This window comes from Carex rostrata, chromosome 14, assembly GCF_964058835.1.
Source record: "Carex rostrata chromosome 14, lpCarRost1.2, whole genome shotgun sequence".
NCBI lineage: Eukaryota > Viridiplantae > Streptophyta > Magnoliopsida > Poales > Cyperaceae > Carex > Carex rostrata.
In genome coordinates, this window is record NC_135931.1 from 4,340,236 (window position 1) to 4,358,623 (window position 18,388).

General features: G+C 34.4%; 2 protein-coding genes across 3 annotated transcripts; one reads left to right on the forward strand and one right to left on the reverse strand.

Annotated features, from left to right (window-relative positions):
* The first annotated feature begins 798 nt into the window (after positions 1 to 798).
* On the forward strand, positions 799 to 4,519 carry LOC144564983 (uncharacterized). Its single transcript, XM_078314588.1, has 5 exons — positions 799 to 1,424; positions 1,967 to 2,044; positions 2,365 to 2,464; positions 2,703 to 2,845; positions 4,114 to 4,519. The coding sequence occupies exons 1-5, from the start codon at positions 1,146 to 1,148 to the stop codon at positions 4,318 to 4,320; spliced, it is 807 nt and encodes a 268-aa protein (XP_078170714.1). The 5' UTR covers positions 799 to 1,145; the 3' UTR covers positions 4,321 to 4,519.
* Positions 4,520 to 6,488: 1,969 nt separating this feature from the next.
* On the reverse strand, positions 6,489 to 10,548 carry LOC144565673 (protection of telomeres protein 1b-like). Of its 2 annotated transcripts, none has more exons than XM_078315491.1 (10): positions 10,391 to 10,548; positions 9,750 to 9,811; positions 9,411 to 9,600; positions 9,199 to 9,266; positions 9,000 to 9,088; positions 8,293 to 8,586; positions 7,837 to 7,913; positions 7,647 to 7,705; positions 7,425 to 7,559; positions 6,489 to 7,077 (listed from the first exon to the last, which is right to left on the reverse strand). In XM_078315491.1, the coding sequence occupies exons 1-10, from the start codon at positions 10,512 to 10,514 to the stop codon at positions 6,877 to 6,879; spliced, it is 1,299 nt and encodes a 432-aa protein (XP_078171617.1). In that variant the 5' UTR covers positions 10,515 to 10,548; the 3' UTR covers positions 6,489 to 6,876. The 2 variants fall into 2 exon arrangements, with proteins under 2 accessions (XP_078171617.1, XP_078171616.1); XM_078315490.1 differs by lacking the exon at positions 9,750 to 9,811 and adding an exon at positions 9,872 to 10,008.
* Between the last annotated feature and the right edge of the window lie 7,840 nt (positions 10,549 to 18,388).

Consider the following 18,388-nt stretch of genomic DNA (forward strand, 5'->3'; position numbering starts at 1 on the left):
TAGCAAACTCTTTATCTTCAATTTTTTTTTCACAAAGTGACTAATTAAGATACTATAAATTATTTGAATATTATTTTATGCAAAATCTAATTATAATTATTATCCACTCTATTTGCTAACATAATTATAGGTTTTGAATAAAGTCATCACTCGAGGTCTGGGGCTAACAATGGATATCAATATATCATGGTAACGTGGACTTGTTGAAAATTTTGGCAAATAAAGATCTAATTCTTCAAATGTCATTATTTTTATTATCCAATAAGGATCATTTATTTGATTTTCAATCTCACGGTCATAAAGTGTTATTTTTTGCTACTAGACTAAAAATATCTTTGTTATTTCATTAATTCATTTAAAGTATTCAAACTAATATATTTGACGCTAATTTTTTTTTATGAATGTACATTAAAAATAAGTAGTATCTTTGTTGTGATGTAGGAGTGTAAACGGAACAACAGATAGTTAGTTATTAAATTGTATCATTATGCGTAATAATATTTGAATATAATTACGAATACAAATAGTCTCAAATATACCTCAAAAAAAAAAATTAAATCCGAATCTGATCCGGATAAAATATGATGATATCCGGTGCGTTTACACCGTGATTGATTTGGGATGTAGCGTTTTATACTTTCTCTTTCGAAGATTTGCCATTTTGCCCGCATGCTTGTTGGAATGTAATCAAGAAGGACAAAACAGTCAATTTTAAAATATAACCTTTTTCTCTCTTTCAGTCTACTGCGCTGCACGAGCTACAAAAGCGCTGATAATATCTACACCCGCCAAGACCGTGAAAGAAATGGGAACCGTTCATCACCCATCACCACCAGTTCTCCCCTCAGGAGTCAGGACTGTAGCTTCTGACTTTCCTTCCGAGTCCGTATCCCTCGGGTACCTGAGGTACAATATACATAAACGGACGGTGCAGATTAATTTCATCCAGGCCAAACTCAATCCGAGCCATGAAAACTATAATGGATAGTTTCGAGATTCGTGTAAGCTATAAAAGAACGGTGTAGATTTAATTATTACATCTGAGGTACCTGAGGAATCCGAATTCTTTTCTTCAGTTCCGCCTCACCCTTCCAATCAAATCAAAACTCCGCTCTCTGCAGTCTACTGTTCCACCGAGCAACCAAATGGCCATTCTATTCCTTCCTCTTTCTGTCTCTCCCCTCTTCGCTTCCCGAAGCCCTTTTAAACCCCTTAAAACGAACAAACCGTTGCGCTCACCAACGCAGCGCCCGTCCTCGTTCCCTTATCTCGCCTCCTCCGCTCACGGCGAATCCAACGCAAGTGCCAACGCCTTCTTGGAGTCCGATCCACGTTCGCTATCTCAACCCCAATCCGACCCTCCAGGGTTCCGATACAAGGCCCCCGTGCAACCTGAGCCTTCCACTGAGTCCAAGATTGAGCGGGTTATTTATTTATTTTTAGTTTGGAAAAGCAATTAGGCGTTAATTTTAGAAAATGTTGTTACTGATATGAACAAATTTTGTGACAGTCCATGAGATGTTTATCGGCCTAGCTTGATTAACACTACATTGAACAAAAGGGCTAAATGATCCTCAATTTAACTCAACATTCCATCAATTGAGGCCTAATTGCTCGTATTGAGGTCCAGTTGATGGAATGTTGAGTTAAGACTCATGCAAACTGAGTTTTGCCTTGATATAATGCTCAATTAGAGCAATTATGCCTCACAAAAGCTTTGATTGTGACAACTGAGCCCTAGTGCAACCAGTTTTTAACGGTTGCTGTTTTATCCAAAACAAATACCAACCCCAACTGAAATTGTTCTGAAAGCTAGAACAAAAGTTCTTGCCAATTAATCATCTGCATTAAAATCTGGCACCAGTTGTTTGGGTTAAGATATGAAATCATGCCTCTTATTTCGTGTATCTATAATGCTTTTCTACTTGATGATCATTCTTCTGTATACTTTGTGCAAATCGATCAGGTGATATTTGATTTTCGCTTCTTGGCCCTTTTGGCAGTTGGAGGTTCCCTAGCTGGCTCTTTACTGTGCTTTCTAAATGTACATATTTCTTTTTCTTATAACCTTTTTATTTATTTTTCTAAAGTTTGTCAAGTTACCTACTTCTAACAGAGCTCATGAATTCAAAAAATTATGTATTTCATGGACACTAGAATGTTGAATTTTCATATTTTGAAGTACAAGAAAAGCACAACCAGCCAACTGAATACATCCCAGGAAATTATAGTGCCCCCCCTCTTTTACTCAATTGAGCAGAAAACATTACTGCTTTTGTAATGAGAGTAAAGGAAAAAATTATGTCCAAGTACTGTAGGCTCTAGAGCTGATTGGTCTAACTTGGTGCATGTTTTCTTAATTAGGGCTGTATTTACATATTCGAAGCATACAGGGTTTATTGGACATGTTGTGTTAAGGGGCATCATTCAGGGCAGATGGTTCTACGCCTTGTTGAGGCTATTGGTAACAACCTACTATATTCTTGTATTATTAAAAATTTTAAATGGAAAAATAATTAGTGTTTGGTTCCCGGAAACACATATTAATTTCTATATGATACACTTCTTTTTACAACAGTCTTATGCTTTCTATGAATTACCAGCTGCTGTTGTGCACCTGATACTCATACCATCATGACCAGCAGTTTACAAGTACTTGATGTTGTTTCTTTTTTTCCTTTTTATTGCTTTTTCTTGTGTAGATGTGTATCTCGCTGGTACTGTCATGTTAATTTTCGGAATGGGGCTGTATGGATTATTTATTAGCAATGTACCACCTGGTGTGCCTCCAGTGTTAGACCGTGCCCTGAAGGGTTCTTCATTGTTCGGCATGTTTTCCTTGAAGGTTAGTATGTATTATTTGTTTGATTTTGAGTATTTTAGTTAAGTTTATGACATTATGAAGAAAGAAATTTAAGCATCTCTTTAAAATGACAGTGAAGGAAAACATGCCTTTCCCAAATAAATCCCAATATTTTAGTTAAGTTTATGACATTATTTCGTCTTTCTGAAAGGTATGGTTTACTGTATTGAAGGGGAAGAAAAAATGTCATAAACTAATTGCAATTTTGGGTAGTTATTTTATTTATTTTTTTATAATTTTAAGAATTTTAAGAATTTATCAGAAGAGAGAGAAGGAGAAAGTGAAGACCTACAGAGTTAAAGCAAGATAGATTTAATTCATTTGATTAAAGAACATTACGTTGTCTCCCCTTATATAGGTCTAAAAAATTATTTTAACTAAACAGGAAAAACTAAAAACAGAAAATTACACAGTAACTAAAAGACAATTTTCTTGCAATGCTTATCTCGCCGAGTCCCCATCCTCTGAGGTAACAAAATATTTGAGTTTAGATCTGGACTGTCTGATTACAATCCAAATCAATCCGGCCTGAGGTGAAATGCACGGGGCCCCTTTAATGTTCGTGCCAAAGCAGATCGGACCGTCCGGATCTAAACTCAAAATTTCTGTTACTTTGGTGATATGAATTCTATCTCGTCTGCACATGGAGCAACGGCACAGCCTTCACTCTGTCTTCCCCATTGTCTTCAGTTGAAATGTCAAGAGAATCTCCAGTTTTGACAGTTGGGGACCTGCTGCCCTGCTCTCTGAATTTCTCGAGTCTGGCACCTTTGGCCCTGTGCATCAGTGATTTCATCTCAGTATTGTACGGCACGTTGGTGCCTCAAATACATGCCATTTGATAGGCTTGGCCTTGCTTGTCATTGGTTCACCTCTTTCATATCCATCAAATTCACACCTACCAAGGAAAAAGATACTTCTTGCAAATTATGTGTGATATCTTTTTTATTTGCAATTGTATGTAAGATAGCTTTATGTAAGTGTGGTGGCAAGGACAAATTTCAATAAATGTCGAAAAAATTCCCTACATTTAGACCCTCACCTAGCCTTAAATTTAACATACATTAAGTGGAACATATTTATTGGTGGGAATTTGTTTCCAGATTTTTGGTTAAATAGTTTGCAGTACATTTTGTCCTATTCCTGTCTGTGTTTTTGCCAGGAAAAAGAAAAGCTGGCTGTTATTTTTATATAAGAAACTTTAGTTCTTATAACCTGATTTTCTCTCTACGTATAAATTTTGCTTTCAGGAAAGACCAAAATGGATGCAAATAAGCTCACTTGATGAACTAAAGACAAAGGTAGGGCATGTAATTGTCATGATTTTATTGGTAAAAATGTTTGAGAGGAGTAAAATGGTGGTAATAACTACTGGCCTTGACCTTCTCAGTTACTCTGTTTGCATTTTTTTATCCTCTGCTTCTCTTTACATTCTTCACAATCTACACAAGGAGTGATGTACACAATTCTTGTATATAAAAGGATTTCACCGTGAAACTTTGAAATGTATATATCCAAGTGATATAGCTAGTGATGTCTGTAATCAGGAATATGCATCGAATGTAAAACAAAAGTTGTATAATTGGTCAATTGAACATCTTTGTTATTCTAGATGGTGTAAATACCACAATAGTTTATTTAGTTTAAAAAAAGAAAGCATTACAGTAGTTATGGTACCTGTCTTATTTATCTCCGAATTTTTTATTAATAGAAATAAAATAAATAAAATATTTAAAAAGAACACTACTGTTGAGTTTTTTCGAAAACTAAGTAGACCGGGTCCTGTAAACCCGTCCCGGTTAATCGGATTAGCCGTTAACTAACATCACGGAAAAAAAAAACAAAACAAAAAAAAATTCCCGGACGGGTTTAAGCATCCCGTCCCGAGTCTGTAAAAAAAAAAAAAAAAAAAAAAAAATTCCGGACGGGTTTAAGCATCCCGTCCCGAGTCTGTTAAAAAAAAAAAAAAAAAAAATCTGGACGGGTTAAGTAAACCCGTCCAGAATTTGAAATATTATATTTATATTATATTATTATATTATATTATATTATATTATATTATTATATTATATTATGATTTTATATATATTATATTTTTTTGTTTTTTATATTATATTATTATATTAATATACTTATATATATATATTATATTATGAATAGAACTAGTTTAGTTGTGCTTAAGTTCACCAAAGTGTTTGGTGAGCTTAACTCCAAAACTTATTAAATCGTTTTCAAATGACGAATCCAAACCGTTAGAACCTGCCTATCTTGCGAGTGATGCATCTACATGTGAAAATTTTAAACGTTCAAATTAATTTAGTATAAAGTCAAGCGGTAAGAAAACGTTCAAAAAATAAATGCACTAAAATTAATTTATTAATCTTGACCGATTGACTTTATACTAAATTAATTCAAATGTTTAAAATCATAATATAATAATATAATAATATAATATAAAAAACAAAAAATATAATATATATAAAATCATAATATAATATAATATAATATAATATAATATAATATAATATAATATAATATAATAATATAATAGAATATAATATAATAATATAATATAATATAATAATATAATATAATATAATAATATAATATAATATAATATAATAATATAATATAATATAATATAATATAATAATATAATATAATATAATATAACATAATAATATAATATAATATAAATATAATATTTCAAATTCTGGACGGGTTTACTTAACCCGTCCATATTTTTTTTTTTTTTTTTTTTTTTTTTAACAGACTCGGTACGGGATGCTTAAACCCGTCCGGAATTTTTTTTTTTTTTTTTTTCCGTGATGTTAGTTAACGGCTAATCCGATTAACCGGGACGGGTCAATTGGACCCGTCCGATGGGACGGGTTTACAGGGCCCGGTCTACTTGGTTTTCGAAAAAACTCAACAGTAGTGTTCTTTTTAAATATTTTATTTATTTTATTTCTATTAATAAAAAATTCGGCCGAACTTGAAAGATGCTGTCTTTTCAAAGTGCAAAATTTCCAGATTTCAAAATAGAATTAGAAGATTAGTAATTTCTAGATTTGTTGAAAGAGTGAAATGTGTTTGGCAATAAAAAATAACATGTAGAGTACTACTTTTTTTCTCCTCCTTTCTCTATTATTCTGCCATTTTTTACTCTTCTGAAAAGTCTAATGTGTTTGGTGAAGTCTCGTGCTGGGCATGTTCGGCCGGAGAGAAAAATGAGAATAGATTGGAATAGAGGTCTATTTCAGCTGAAGATGGAAAAAAATGAGTGGAACTGCGTTGGAATTTTTATACTCAAAACCTTTGTTTTTTACAAGTGGATCCCTTCTCTATTCCTCAACAAGTCATTTCTCTATTCTGTAGACGTGGTGGAATAGAGAAATTAGCCTTTTCCAAAAAATAAAATTGACTCATTTATCAATACTCTTGCATCTTCAACCGAAGTAGTATGAAATAAAAGTCTATTCCAGATTTAATTTTGTCTCACTTCTCCTATTCCAGTACTAGGCTGAACGAGCCCATTTGCAATGATGTAAGGATAGAGAGTTGCTCAACGGCCCATAAAAGAGCACAGCATAAAGTGCATCACAAGAAAGCTTAAAAACAAATATAAGCATGCATTCTTTTCCCCTATTTTGGAAATTGATTACACAATTCTTCGACTGTTAAGAATACTTTCAATTTCCCAGAAAAAAAAATGCTAGTATTTCTGAGCATTTCGGCATATACAATGATGTAAGTCAAGTAAGAAGGTGCTCATCAAAGCCGCAAAACCATCAGCTACAAGCCTACAAAGCATGAGGAGAGAGAGAGTGAAGTCCCTGCCATTGTGTACATGACACTAACGAGGGCCCTTTTGAGCATCTTTGGTCATTTTGAAAAGAAAAATAATGAAGATTGCAGGACCTGTAAGCTGCATATTTGATAACTTTCATTAGATATTGTGAGATTTTACAACGTCAAACTTAAATCTAGAGCCCTGTGACAGTACACAAATTCTAGAGCATCGTATCTAGAATTATGTATTTTTGACTTCCTGAGGGGCCTCTCTGCAGAAAACATGATTTCAAGCAGAAAATAGACCAAGGTGGGTCCCGCATAATGATGAAGCCTTGCTCGGTCTCACACTCATTTACCCCGAGTAGTCTCCTCATCCTTCTATCTATAGCCTCTGCTGATTGACCCCCAAAAAACGTTTCCTGTGCATATATTGTAACTCAACAAAGTCAACTTTAAGGGGAAGAGAGCAGGGGTGGGGGGAGGGCACTATTTTCATTGCAAAATAGCTGAATCGTGTGAAGAAACGCAATATGTTACTCTATGAGACTAGCCTAAAACATTTAATTACAACAAACTAGTAAAAACCAATTTGTAATGACCAGTCACAGAATCACGTTGCTTTACAATTTTTAATACGGGCCCTTTATATATTTACTTTGCCTGGATATATGCATAAGTTAGGGCTTTTGTTGTGGCATCATGTCTGTACTGGCATAGGGATCCTGTTACTGGAACATAGCATATTATAATGTTAACAACATCTTACTGCATCTTTCCCCGTGAGCAATGCATGCACCCTAGCCGTTGGGTCTTCTAGAGTTAGCCAAACTTCATCCTGTCCCTTGTATTCTGATGGGTACACATCAACTACCCGTACAATAGCCTTTATCAGGTGCTCTGCCTAAATGAACAATAAATGGAACAAATATATATATAAATGTTTACCATGAATAAAAAAAAAATTAAGAGAAAAAAGATAACTACAGACCGTTGTATTTGTTAGTGAATCCATCAAGGTAGAATATCGCATGCTTGGGTGATCAGTTGCTTGACAAAATATAAGTTCAGAAAAAACATGTCAACAAAGTATCCGCAAGAACAAAAAAGGAAAAGTTGCTGCCCCCCTCCTCTGTACAATACACACAAAATTTTCAACAAAACAGATCAAACGATACTACCTGTGATGGAGGAAAACAAAGGGTGGCACATCCAAGGGTATCGACCATCTGGCTTATTAATACGACTGTTATATTCCCTGACACAATCAATCATAAATTGATGAATAAAAAAACAACACAAAATGTACTGTACATATGCCTAGTTACTTGCATGCTAGTTGGTACTATAAGCAGGCATTACAAAACCAGTTCTTACCGTCCTGTACTTATACTTCAAATGTTAGGCAAGCATTTCAGAGCAGTTCTCAATTACAGATATCAAGATACAGTGCCAGACAAAAAGTTATGTAACAGGGGTACTCAAACCAGATTGTGTACAACTTATTCGGCTTCTTCTTGGCCCTATTTTTCAAGTTATAAATTTTTTGGCACTTGTAGGGAATTTAGGTGCTTAATCAGTGTTTTAGGCAGGTGATTAGTCAATAAATTAGAAAGATTTAAAAAATATTTTTTTACCTCGAGCAGTCAAGTACAGAGTTATCTTGATCTGATAATATCCGAATCCTACTAAAAGGCTGTAAGACACCTTCCCAAATTCCCGAGAAATGCATTGTACATGTGAGATTGCAAAGCTTAACCCAAGGCCTGTCATGATCTCTTAGTTTGCTGATTTCTGCAAAATTCTTGTTTGCAAACACTCGTAAGATGGTACCGACACAAGGGAAGTTGCATATAGTGTCTCTAGGCAGTGGGGCTTCTTCGATTTGCAAAGGGATTGGTGGAGTTGATTGCTGGTCTCTATGAGTCCTCCTAAATTCAATGAAAAAGATTGGATGAAATCAAGGATTTGGGCTACTTCAGGTGGAAAAACTTACAAGTTAATTGAGGCCTACTTGGTCTATTTTCAGACTTAAGGGCTCCATTCATGGGATTAAGTTGATCTGCACAACTGGGAGTTAACTAATGTCAACTTGGGTTTGAGGATTTATTGAGCTTGACTGCTGAGTGACGGGCTTCCATTAGTTAATTTGGAGCTTAGTTGGATACATGAGGCTTGTTAGGTCCAATTAAATTGAATTGAGGTTGATTGTCCGCTTGACACTTAATTGACCATTCAGGGTTTAGTGAAGCTAACCTGGGTTCTTTTGAGACCTAACTGCACACTCAAAAGAATAAATGATAATATTGGAGCTCAACTAAGTAATTTTAGGAACAGCATTTACGTGATAATCTGCAGCCCAGGAGGAGCATCAGTTCCATCCCAAACATAAAGCACCGATTGATTACTAGAAGTTTTACTTACATGAAGAACCTTTACAAAATAAAAATTATTATAACAAAATAAGAATAACAGGTCAACAGGGCAGACCGATCTTGCATATTAGACTAGAGTTCATAACAATTATAACAATATTTACTAACCTTGCAAACAAGATGAAAAATAGAACACGGATCAATTCTCATCAATTTCAAGGGATGCTCAGTTAAATCTACGTTGGGAAAACATAGGAAAACAACGCCAATATTTATAATCATAACAAAATGTGATAAATTCATTAGCACATTAGTGGCACACTTTTTTTGACAGATACAATACCCTACAGCTGGTTCTAGCACCATAAATATGAAATTACCTTCATGTCTTACACGCTCACTTGACCATTCTCTCATCTGCTTTAAGAATACAGTATCATGGTCAGTTGCATTATACTTTTCTGATGTCTGGTAAGGTACCAGGTTTTCACTAGTTGTCCCTTCAAAGAGTGCAAATGAGGAGTATCTGTTATCATAGACACAATAATGCTTTCCATCATGAATGAATATCTGTCAAAAAAGATTCTAATCATCCAATAGGAATAAAATATAATCTTTGTAATGTTTCTTATCTTAAACACATCATTTTTATACTCCATAGAGATATTGAATTATTCCAAATAAATTTCTAACAAAACATAAAATAGTTGTGCCTTTACCATATAGGTAGAGACCAATATAAGTGTGCAACAGTATGCCATGAGTGGTGCAGCACCAGTACCTGGTTGTGATGTGTTGTTGATATGAAGTAGAGGATGTTAGGTAATTTACAACTAATTACCATGACACGGTGAAGGCTGATAATATCTCCAGTAGAGTTCACATCCGGGAGTTTTGTTTTAGTATCAGCAAACCATCTCACGGTAACCCCTAAAGCCGGATATGTTGGATCAACTACCTTCAATTTCAGAACTAGATCCGAAAAGAGAATGCAAAACGAAATTTGATCAAAACACAACATAATAGCATCAGGTAGACCCTGCAACGCAGGGATCTTTGCTTGCTTTCTTCTGTTTCCAAGCACATGATTCCTAAACCCTCAGGGTAATGTGCAACTGGTTACATTGTAAATGAACTTTTGCTGATATACCCTCTCAAAGTTTCAATTTGCTTATAAACTCTAAAACAGAAAGTTTGCACACCAACCACCAGAAATCTAGGTTTCATCTAATACAAATGACCAGTTCACCGGGGTAACCTGTGCGAAATCCAAGCCCCATTCGCAAACATTCGCATACCCATGCGCATACGCACGCGAGAAGAGAGAGAGATAGAGAGAGAGAGAGAGAGAAAAGCGAACCAGAGGAAGAGTTGAGGTCCGGTTGAGCGACATGCTCGAGGAGAGCGAAAAGGTTAACCCTCACCCCGATAGACTTTATTGCGTCGGCGAGAGGAAGGTAAAAGTACTCCCGCTGCCGCTTCATCTCCTCTCTCGTCTCCTCTCGACTCCTCTCGTCTCTGTGCTCAACTGCTCAGTGCTCACTACTCACTAGTCACGCCAGTGTACAGTAGGCGAGAAGGACAAACCAATTTTTTCATTAATCGAAAATAAAATAGGAAAATATATAATTTTCTTGAAAAATAGAATTATAAAAAAAGGAAATAATTTATCTTATATAGTTGAACGGAATAAATCATTTTTTTAATCTTAATTTTAATTAGCGATTTCATTAAAAAAAACCTGGATAGGCCATCATCAGTCATCACCGTAGTATTTTTGTTTTTTTTTGTTTATTTCATTCTCTTATATAAAATCAAACATAAAAAAAGTTACTACAATGTTACGAGATAATCTATTCCGTCTAAAAAAAATTTTCCCCTACTTGTCGAAATTAAAAATTTGAAATAGCGAGGTATTAATTTGGATAGAAAAATTTCAATTGTCCGGAGGACAGAATAATTAAATTTTGTTTTTTCTATATTTCAATTTTTCAACAAAACAATTAATATTTTATTATTTTATTTTCGATTAATAAAAAAATCGGGAAGAAAATACGCTTGCATTTTATTTTTTGGATCAAATGTGCTTGGGTTTGGACTTTGGAGTGTTTTGTCAGCACCTTCCCAAAAGCTCTCCTAGTTCGATCAATTACATTGTTGATGCTGCGTAGCGTTTGGTAAATGCCCTCGGGGGCTCAACCCGGACCGGTCCGCCCGTGTCCGTGTCCGGACCGGACCGTGCCCGTGCCACGGGTATACACGGGTACACGGGTACACGGGTATGCACGGGTATTAAATGGGCCGGACTCGGTTTTTTGAAAAAAAGCCCGTCAGAACCCGAACCCCTATACCCTTGAATCCATACTCGCGAGTCCGTGCCCGTGAACCCGTGTGCCCGTGCCCGTGAGCCCGTGACAGATTTTTTTTTTTTTTTTACTTTTGGTTTAAAATTCAAATTTTAAACCTTCCCCCCCATTTCTCCCCATCTCCTACTTGGATCCGGACCCCTACCCGTTTTTTTTTTCAGTTTTTTTATTTCATTTTATTTTAAATTCAAATATATTTTCTGACAATTTTTTTTATTTCTAAAAAAATAAAAAAAATGGCACAACAAGAGGCTAATAGAAAGCTATATTTCAAACAACAAATCCTATGACCATAACGGCATAACCATTCCTATATTTCAAACAAGCATGGAATTAATTTTGGCTAGAATGTGAGATTTTTATACGATCAGGTACCTTAATTAGGAGATACTTCATTTATAAGTGTTCAAAACGGCCGTCAATTTCGTTGAAACCGAATAAAATAGATAAACCAAAATGTTCTCAGTATTTAAAATTCCAATCGAATTAACTGAATTACAATGACCAACATAATAAGAACCAACCCATTTAAACCAAATTAAATTTTAGTTTGATTGATTAAACCAAATAAGAGAGATCAAATTTAAGAAAAAATAAAACTCAATACATACACTAATTATTAGTAATTTTATAGAAATAAATATAAAAAATAAAATATACACATTATTCAATTCTATATAAAATATGTAGATGTTTTAAAATATCCAAATTAAAATAGAAGGAAGCGATAATTGAATCAAATAAAATATAAACTATGCTTGAACCATTTAATTCGGTCGGTTCCGTTTAATCGGTTTGAAACATAAACCGAACCAATTCATTTAAACTGAAATAATTTGTAAATTCAACCTAACTGATACATTTAAATCGAAAAACTGATCTATTTAAACTGAAATACTTCAATTTGAATGAACACCAAACAAATCGAGTCTTTGAACACCCCGAACTCCGTTATCGCAAACTACCTCAACCCGGCATATTAGAACTCTGCCTATGTTATTTTACATAGCCGGTCCCAAACCCGGAATAAAAGAGGAGGGTAATTTTTATTTTTTAATCTATTGTTTTAAAATAAGAGCTTAATTATTTTTAAAGTAATTGATTTAAGAAATTTTTTATTTATATTTTATTATAACAAAAATTATTGAATTCAAATATACAACCATGTCAAATGAATTTTAATTGGTATGAATTTGGATTTATAATTTATTGGTTTTCAAAGAAAGAAAAAAATAAAAAAAATAAAAACAGAAAAAAATAAAAAATAAAAACAGAAAAAAAAACCGGATCCAGACCGGACCGCCCGGCCCCCCGTACCCGGACCGTCTTGCCGCCGAACCCGTGACGGGCACGGGTATTAAACGGGCAGGGCATGATTTTTATAAAAAAAACCGTGATGCCCGGCCCGTTGTACCCGTGTGCCCGTGCCCGTGCCCGGGTTTTGCCCGGACCACCCAGCCCGGCCCGTTTACCAAACACTACTGCTGCGGCATGCCGCACAGATTCTGACGGGGTAAAATTTTCAATTACCATACTGGGCAGGAGAAATTAGGCCTGTTAAGCTTCAAAGCCTAATTTACAATGTTTCAGCCCAATTACAATCTCGTTTATATTTTTATTTTTCCAGATGAAGTATCCGATTCAAAATTTCTAATATCATTTTTCTATTTTTACTCGAGAAAGAAATAATTTCTTTTATAAAATATCATAAAAAAATAAAAAATCCGAAATCAACTTGATTGCTTAATTTTGTAGAAAAATCATCAATACCGAAAATCAAACTCAGTATCCAGTTCTCATACAGAAAATTATTTTCAGTATGCAACATTGTACAAATAACAATACCATTCCACCCGTTCCCCCTAATAATACAATACCAAAACTGAATTTCGGTTTGAATTCCCATACAAAAATTCAATTTCAGTTTGTATTTAAATTTTTTAAATCAAAAGTAAACGATATAGTTCTGAGTATGCTATTTTCAACATCAACCATTTTAAAAAAAAATTAATAATAAACGAACCCACGTTGACCAATGGAACCATTGTCCAGCAAAACTAATGTGTTTTTTTATTACTTAGAAACCTTTATGCTCAATTAGGTTGCTTGATAATCTGAAATAGTTATCCACGTTAAGTTACTTAAAACGATATTATTTCAATTCTTAATTGTGTATTGAATAAGCTTTTAATTTAAATTATATGATTGCTATTTAAGTTTTTTACATATCGATTGCATTAAGATATACTATTGAGTGGGGACCACCCAATAATTACATTACTCAATACCGAATTCAAAATTCGGAAATCAATTTCAATAAGTAATTTGAAGTTCGGATTTTCTGTTTTGAATTTTGAAATTCAAAGGTGGATACCGTAATTGATTTTCGGTATTGATGGTTTTTTCAAAAAAATTAAGCAATCGAGTTGATTTTAGATTTTTTATTTTTTGCATGATAATTAATAATAAATATTCAGAAAGAAAGGTGTTCTCTTTTTTGGGATCCAAATCTGTCTCTTTCTCTAGAGACTCCTGTCCTCAAAAGAAAAAGAAAAGAGAAAAGACAAATTTGGATTCTTTTTCTAATTTTAAGAAATGTCAAAAGCCAACAGTTGCAGTTAATGAGTACCAAACCATAATAACCAGAGTAATCAAATAATGACAATCAGGGAACTCCGCAGAGAAAAAAAATTGATCAAAGATTCAAAAGGTGAAGACGAAGACAGAGTCGTTTTGTGACCGGCTGCTCCATTCCGCCTCTTCATCTATCCCCCCTCGTCAGCTCGGTCTATCTTGTTTCGTCTCAATTGAACGGATGGCTTCGTTTAAGGGTTTCGTTGCTTGTTATTTTTTTCGTTCGTCTCGACTCTTCGGGTTTGACTGAGGGTTTGTGAATTCATTTCATCCCGTAGTATCTACTATATCTATATATGAATAAGGTATGTGTTTTTTATTGTTGCTGATGACGAGAACACAAAGAGTTGTCTCCTTCTTTCTTTCTTCTTCTTTTTCTCTGAGTGAGTGGTGACTGTCCTGGTCCGGTTGATTCAGTTTCCGGTTCCGGTTTGATTCAGTGCCATCTCGGCTGACTGGTGACTGTCCTGGTTCGGTTTGATTCAGTGCCCTCTTCTTTCTCCTCTCTGAGCGGTGACTGTCCCGTTCCGGTTTGATTTAGTGCCTCTCGGCTGTGAATCCCTCTAGGCAGCGTCGAATTTGAAAGAAGAAGACGTTTCGACCTCAAGAAAGTGTTCGATTATGCAACTTGAAGAAATTACTGCTGTGTCTACATTATCAGAGAAGAAAATCAGAAGGCCCACCTACTTGTTATTTGGGCGCGAATATATCAATTCGCATTATCTGACTTCACGTATCTTTTATTTCTAGACATGGCAAATTAGATGATTGTACAAGTAGCTCAATGTATAGGTTTTAATATTTTTCAATTTAAACAAAAAAATCATATGTAATAGCTACTTTGTAAATCATCGGATCAATGCAATTGCCTACGGGCTTTCAAACAAAAAAAAAATAAATAAATAATGACAATCATCTAAATTTGAAAATTATTTTGAATCTACTAGACTAGTAGTCTAGTAGATATTCATTTAGTAGTCTAATATCTTGATGTATCATGGAAAACAAGAAAATTATGTGCTATGATATAAAATCTGATTCAGGTAAGCTTTCGCAAATAGAATATGTTGTTTGGTGTAAACTCTCTGAAAATATGTACATGTAAGTCGGTTGGGTTCTTTTTTGTTCAATTGCATAAAAATCTTTTTGGTTATAAAATTAGCAAAAACTATATATGAATTTAGAGCGCAACATTTAATGTTTTTATAGTCTGATGTATCGGCGAATAGTAATCTAATAGGGGTATTTTGTGGGAAGAAACGGAAGGATAAAACCACATATGATGAAAATTAGTATTATAAGAGTTTATCTCAAGAACTCAATCACGAGAACTATAAGATTATGTTAGAATGAGTAAGACTGTTTCAGCTATAAAGAAAATATGAAAATAATAGTGCAAAGAAGTCACATCTTCTACATTTAAATTTAAAAATAAAATCAGACAAAAAAAAAATGCCCAAGTGCTCTTTTTTTGATTTTATCAGTCTGGAGCAAGTAACCAAATGTGGTCAGAATCCCCCCCTCCCGAGGTGCAATATACATAAACAGATGGTTTATATTAATTGCAGTCGGATCAAATTCAATCCGGTGCCGACTTTTGAGACTCGTATCAGATTAAATGATAAATCTCATCTCAACTACCTGGAGCCCGCATCATCTACATTAACTCAAAAGAGCATATTTCGAGTTGATGCATCTCAACCGTTGATTTTAAACAGAACCAATCCGATCACAGCATAAAATTCAGAAGAGTCTTTAATATTAGTGCAGATTTAATCCGCATTAATTTTAAAATAAATTGGACAGTCCAGTTGCATTAACTCAAAAGATTCTTTTATGAGTTAATGCAGAGGATACGAATTCAGCTACCTCGGGGGGATCCAAATTCATGCGGCTAGTTTCCCCTACGCTCTCTTTCGTTTTCAACTCTGGAGCACAGTTTAAAAGAAAGGAGTTTGTTTAAATGTTGTTAACTGAAGAAAAAAAAACAGACTTTCTTTTGCGTGTGGAAGCATCTAGCGAAGAGTAAGAGACTGAAAAGTCGTTTTTTCGCTTTCTTCGTGTCACAAAACTTAAATTCCATGCTTTTCTCTGAATTAATTAATCAGACAATTCACAAAATTCTCACCAAACCTCATAAAAGCCCTGGTAAAAAATTCCACTAATTTCTGTCCAACCCAGAAGACTTGAAAAGCCTCCTGTTTGATCCCCAAATGCGCTCCCGGACTAGAATCTTCACCAGATATAACTAAAAGCGGTGCCAAAACAATCGTTAACTTTGTTGATTAATGTTAGTCTCGAATTATCGCTTGGAAAGTGACAAGAAATGAGAGGTGAAAGCATCAATTTGACTAAGGCACGCCATCACAAATAATACCAACTTTCAAAAGGCTCGCTATCACGTAACCTAGTAACCTGGTAAGTGTCATATGCTGGGGGAATTCTATGAGGATATTTTCAATTTAAAAATTTATATCTGATAATAATATCGGAATCGAAAATGATTGAATAATGTCTATCTATTATCTGGACTTTAAGAATTTGATTTTGAGCTTCTGTCAAATAGTTTTTTGACATGAGCACTTGTATATTATAGTCCACGGCTATTACCAATTCATGCAAAATTAAAATTGTGCACGACTCTTTTTGCATCCTCCCCACCTGACACCTGCCTATGCACACAGTCATCTAAATTGGAAGAATTTTCAACGTGCATTTTAAACACCAAAGCAATTCCGTATTTTGTTCGGGTTAAGGCCCCAGAATATATATTCTAGGCTCCAATCTAGAATATTCCATTCGCATCCGTCTTACCATCTGGCCTAATTTAATTTGGAGTGCAAAGCACGATTGTAATTTACAACTGTATATTTGGAGAAGAGTCAGACTAATATATTTTCGGTAGCTTCAAGTTCAAAATTGATCCGATATTCTTCAAATGAAAAGTCAAATATGTTTAAACCGATCTTTTAAAAAAAAAATCGTTTACATATAAAATTTTAAAATTTTCAATTTATTTATCAAGTCAAGTGATTAAGAAATAAATTTTTGTGCGTATATTAATGTATAAGAAATAGTAAATAAATTTAAAAAAATTAAAAAATATCATCCTACAAGTTTTATATAATTAATTTACTGAACTACTTAAGTCAACATTTTGAATATAAAAATTTAAAATTTAGTTATATGACATTTCGCTCTAAATACTACGAAAAACATATTAGTAGTCTCAAGGACAAACTTTAATTAAATTATCTATGCTTGTCTGTACTAGGGGTGGCAACGAGATAGCTCGTCATGAGCTAGATTTAGCTTGAACTCATTACGAGATGGCTTGTCCGAGTCACAAGTGAGCTGACTTTAGAGGTCTGAGCTGAAATTTCAGCTTAAAATCGTGATGAGCTGGACCAAGTTAGCTCACAGGTTGATGAGCTAGTTCGCTGGGTCTGGTTAGACCTTGTTTAAGAAAAAAAAAATTCTACAAACTTTTGGGATTGAGTTGAACCGAGCTGAACAATATAAAATGCACACAAATTTCATACAAATTCACAAGCTGATGTCTAATCGAGCTAGCTCGCGAACTAACGAGTGAGCTAGATCCCAGCTTAAACTCATTAATTCTGAACTGAGCTAGTGACGAGCTGTCTCGTTAACAACTCATTCTAATAACGAGCAAAACGTTAACGAACATGTCAGATGTGAGGTATAATCGAGTCATGATCTTTTTTGCCACGTACCCCTGTACCAGCAAAGAACCATATTGCGGGCCTCACGTGGCAATTGAAGAATTGTTAACGAATCATTAATGTAAAAGAGCAATGAATTGCATTGGCCGAGTGCTTGGGTTGAACCCATGTGCTATCCGTCTAGGAGGTTTTATTTGACCACATGAGGTTGCACTATTACTGGTCGAAAGAAACGTGGAGAAACCCGCAATTTGTTTTCATAGGAAAAGCAAAAAATAAAAATATTAAAAATAAGAACGGTTGCAAAAAAATTTTAAAAACAGAAAGGTAGAATCAGCCCATGGTGTCGGAACGCCATGGCATCTCTCTCTTCAAATATGAAAAAAAATATATATATATTATAGTGGAATGCCATGACATGTATCTCTTCAAACCTGAAAAAAAAAATTATATATATTATAGTGGAACGCCATAAGCCAAGTTGGACTAAAATATATATATATATATATATATATATATATATTCTAAGTGGGACGTCATAAGCCATCTCAATCAACAAAAATAAAAAAAATACGGGACGCCATAAGCCCATGACATCCCATATTAATTGTTTTTCTTTTTTTCTTTTTTCCTGTAGAAATGAAATTTGGTATGGCGTTCGGCGTTCCTGCA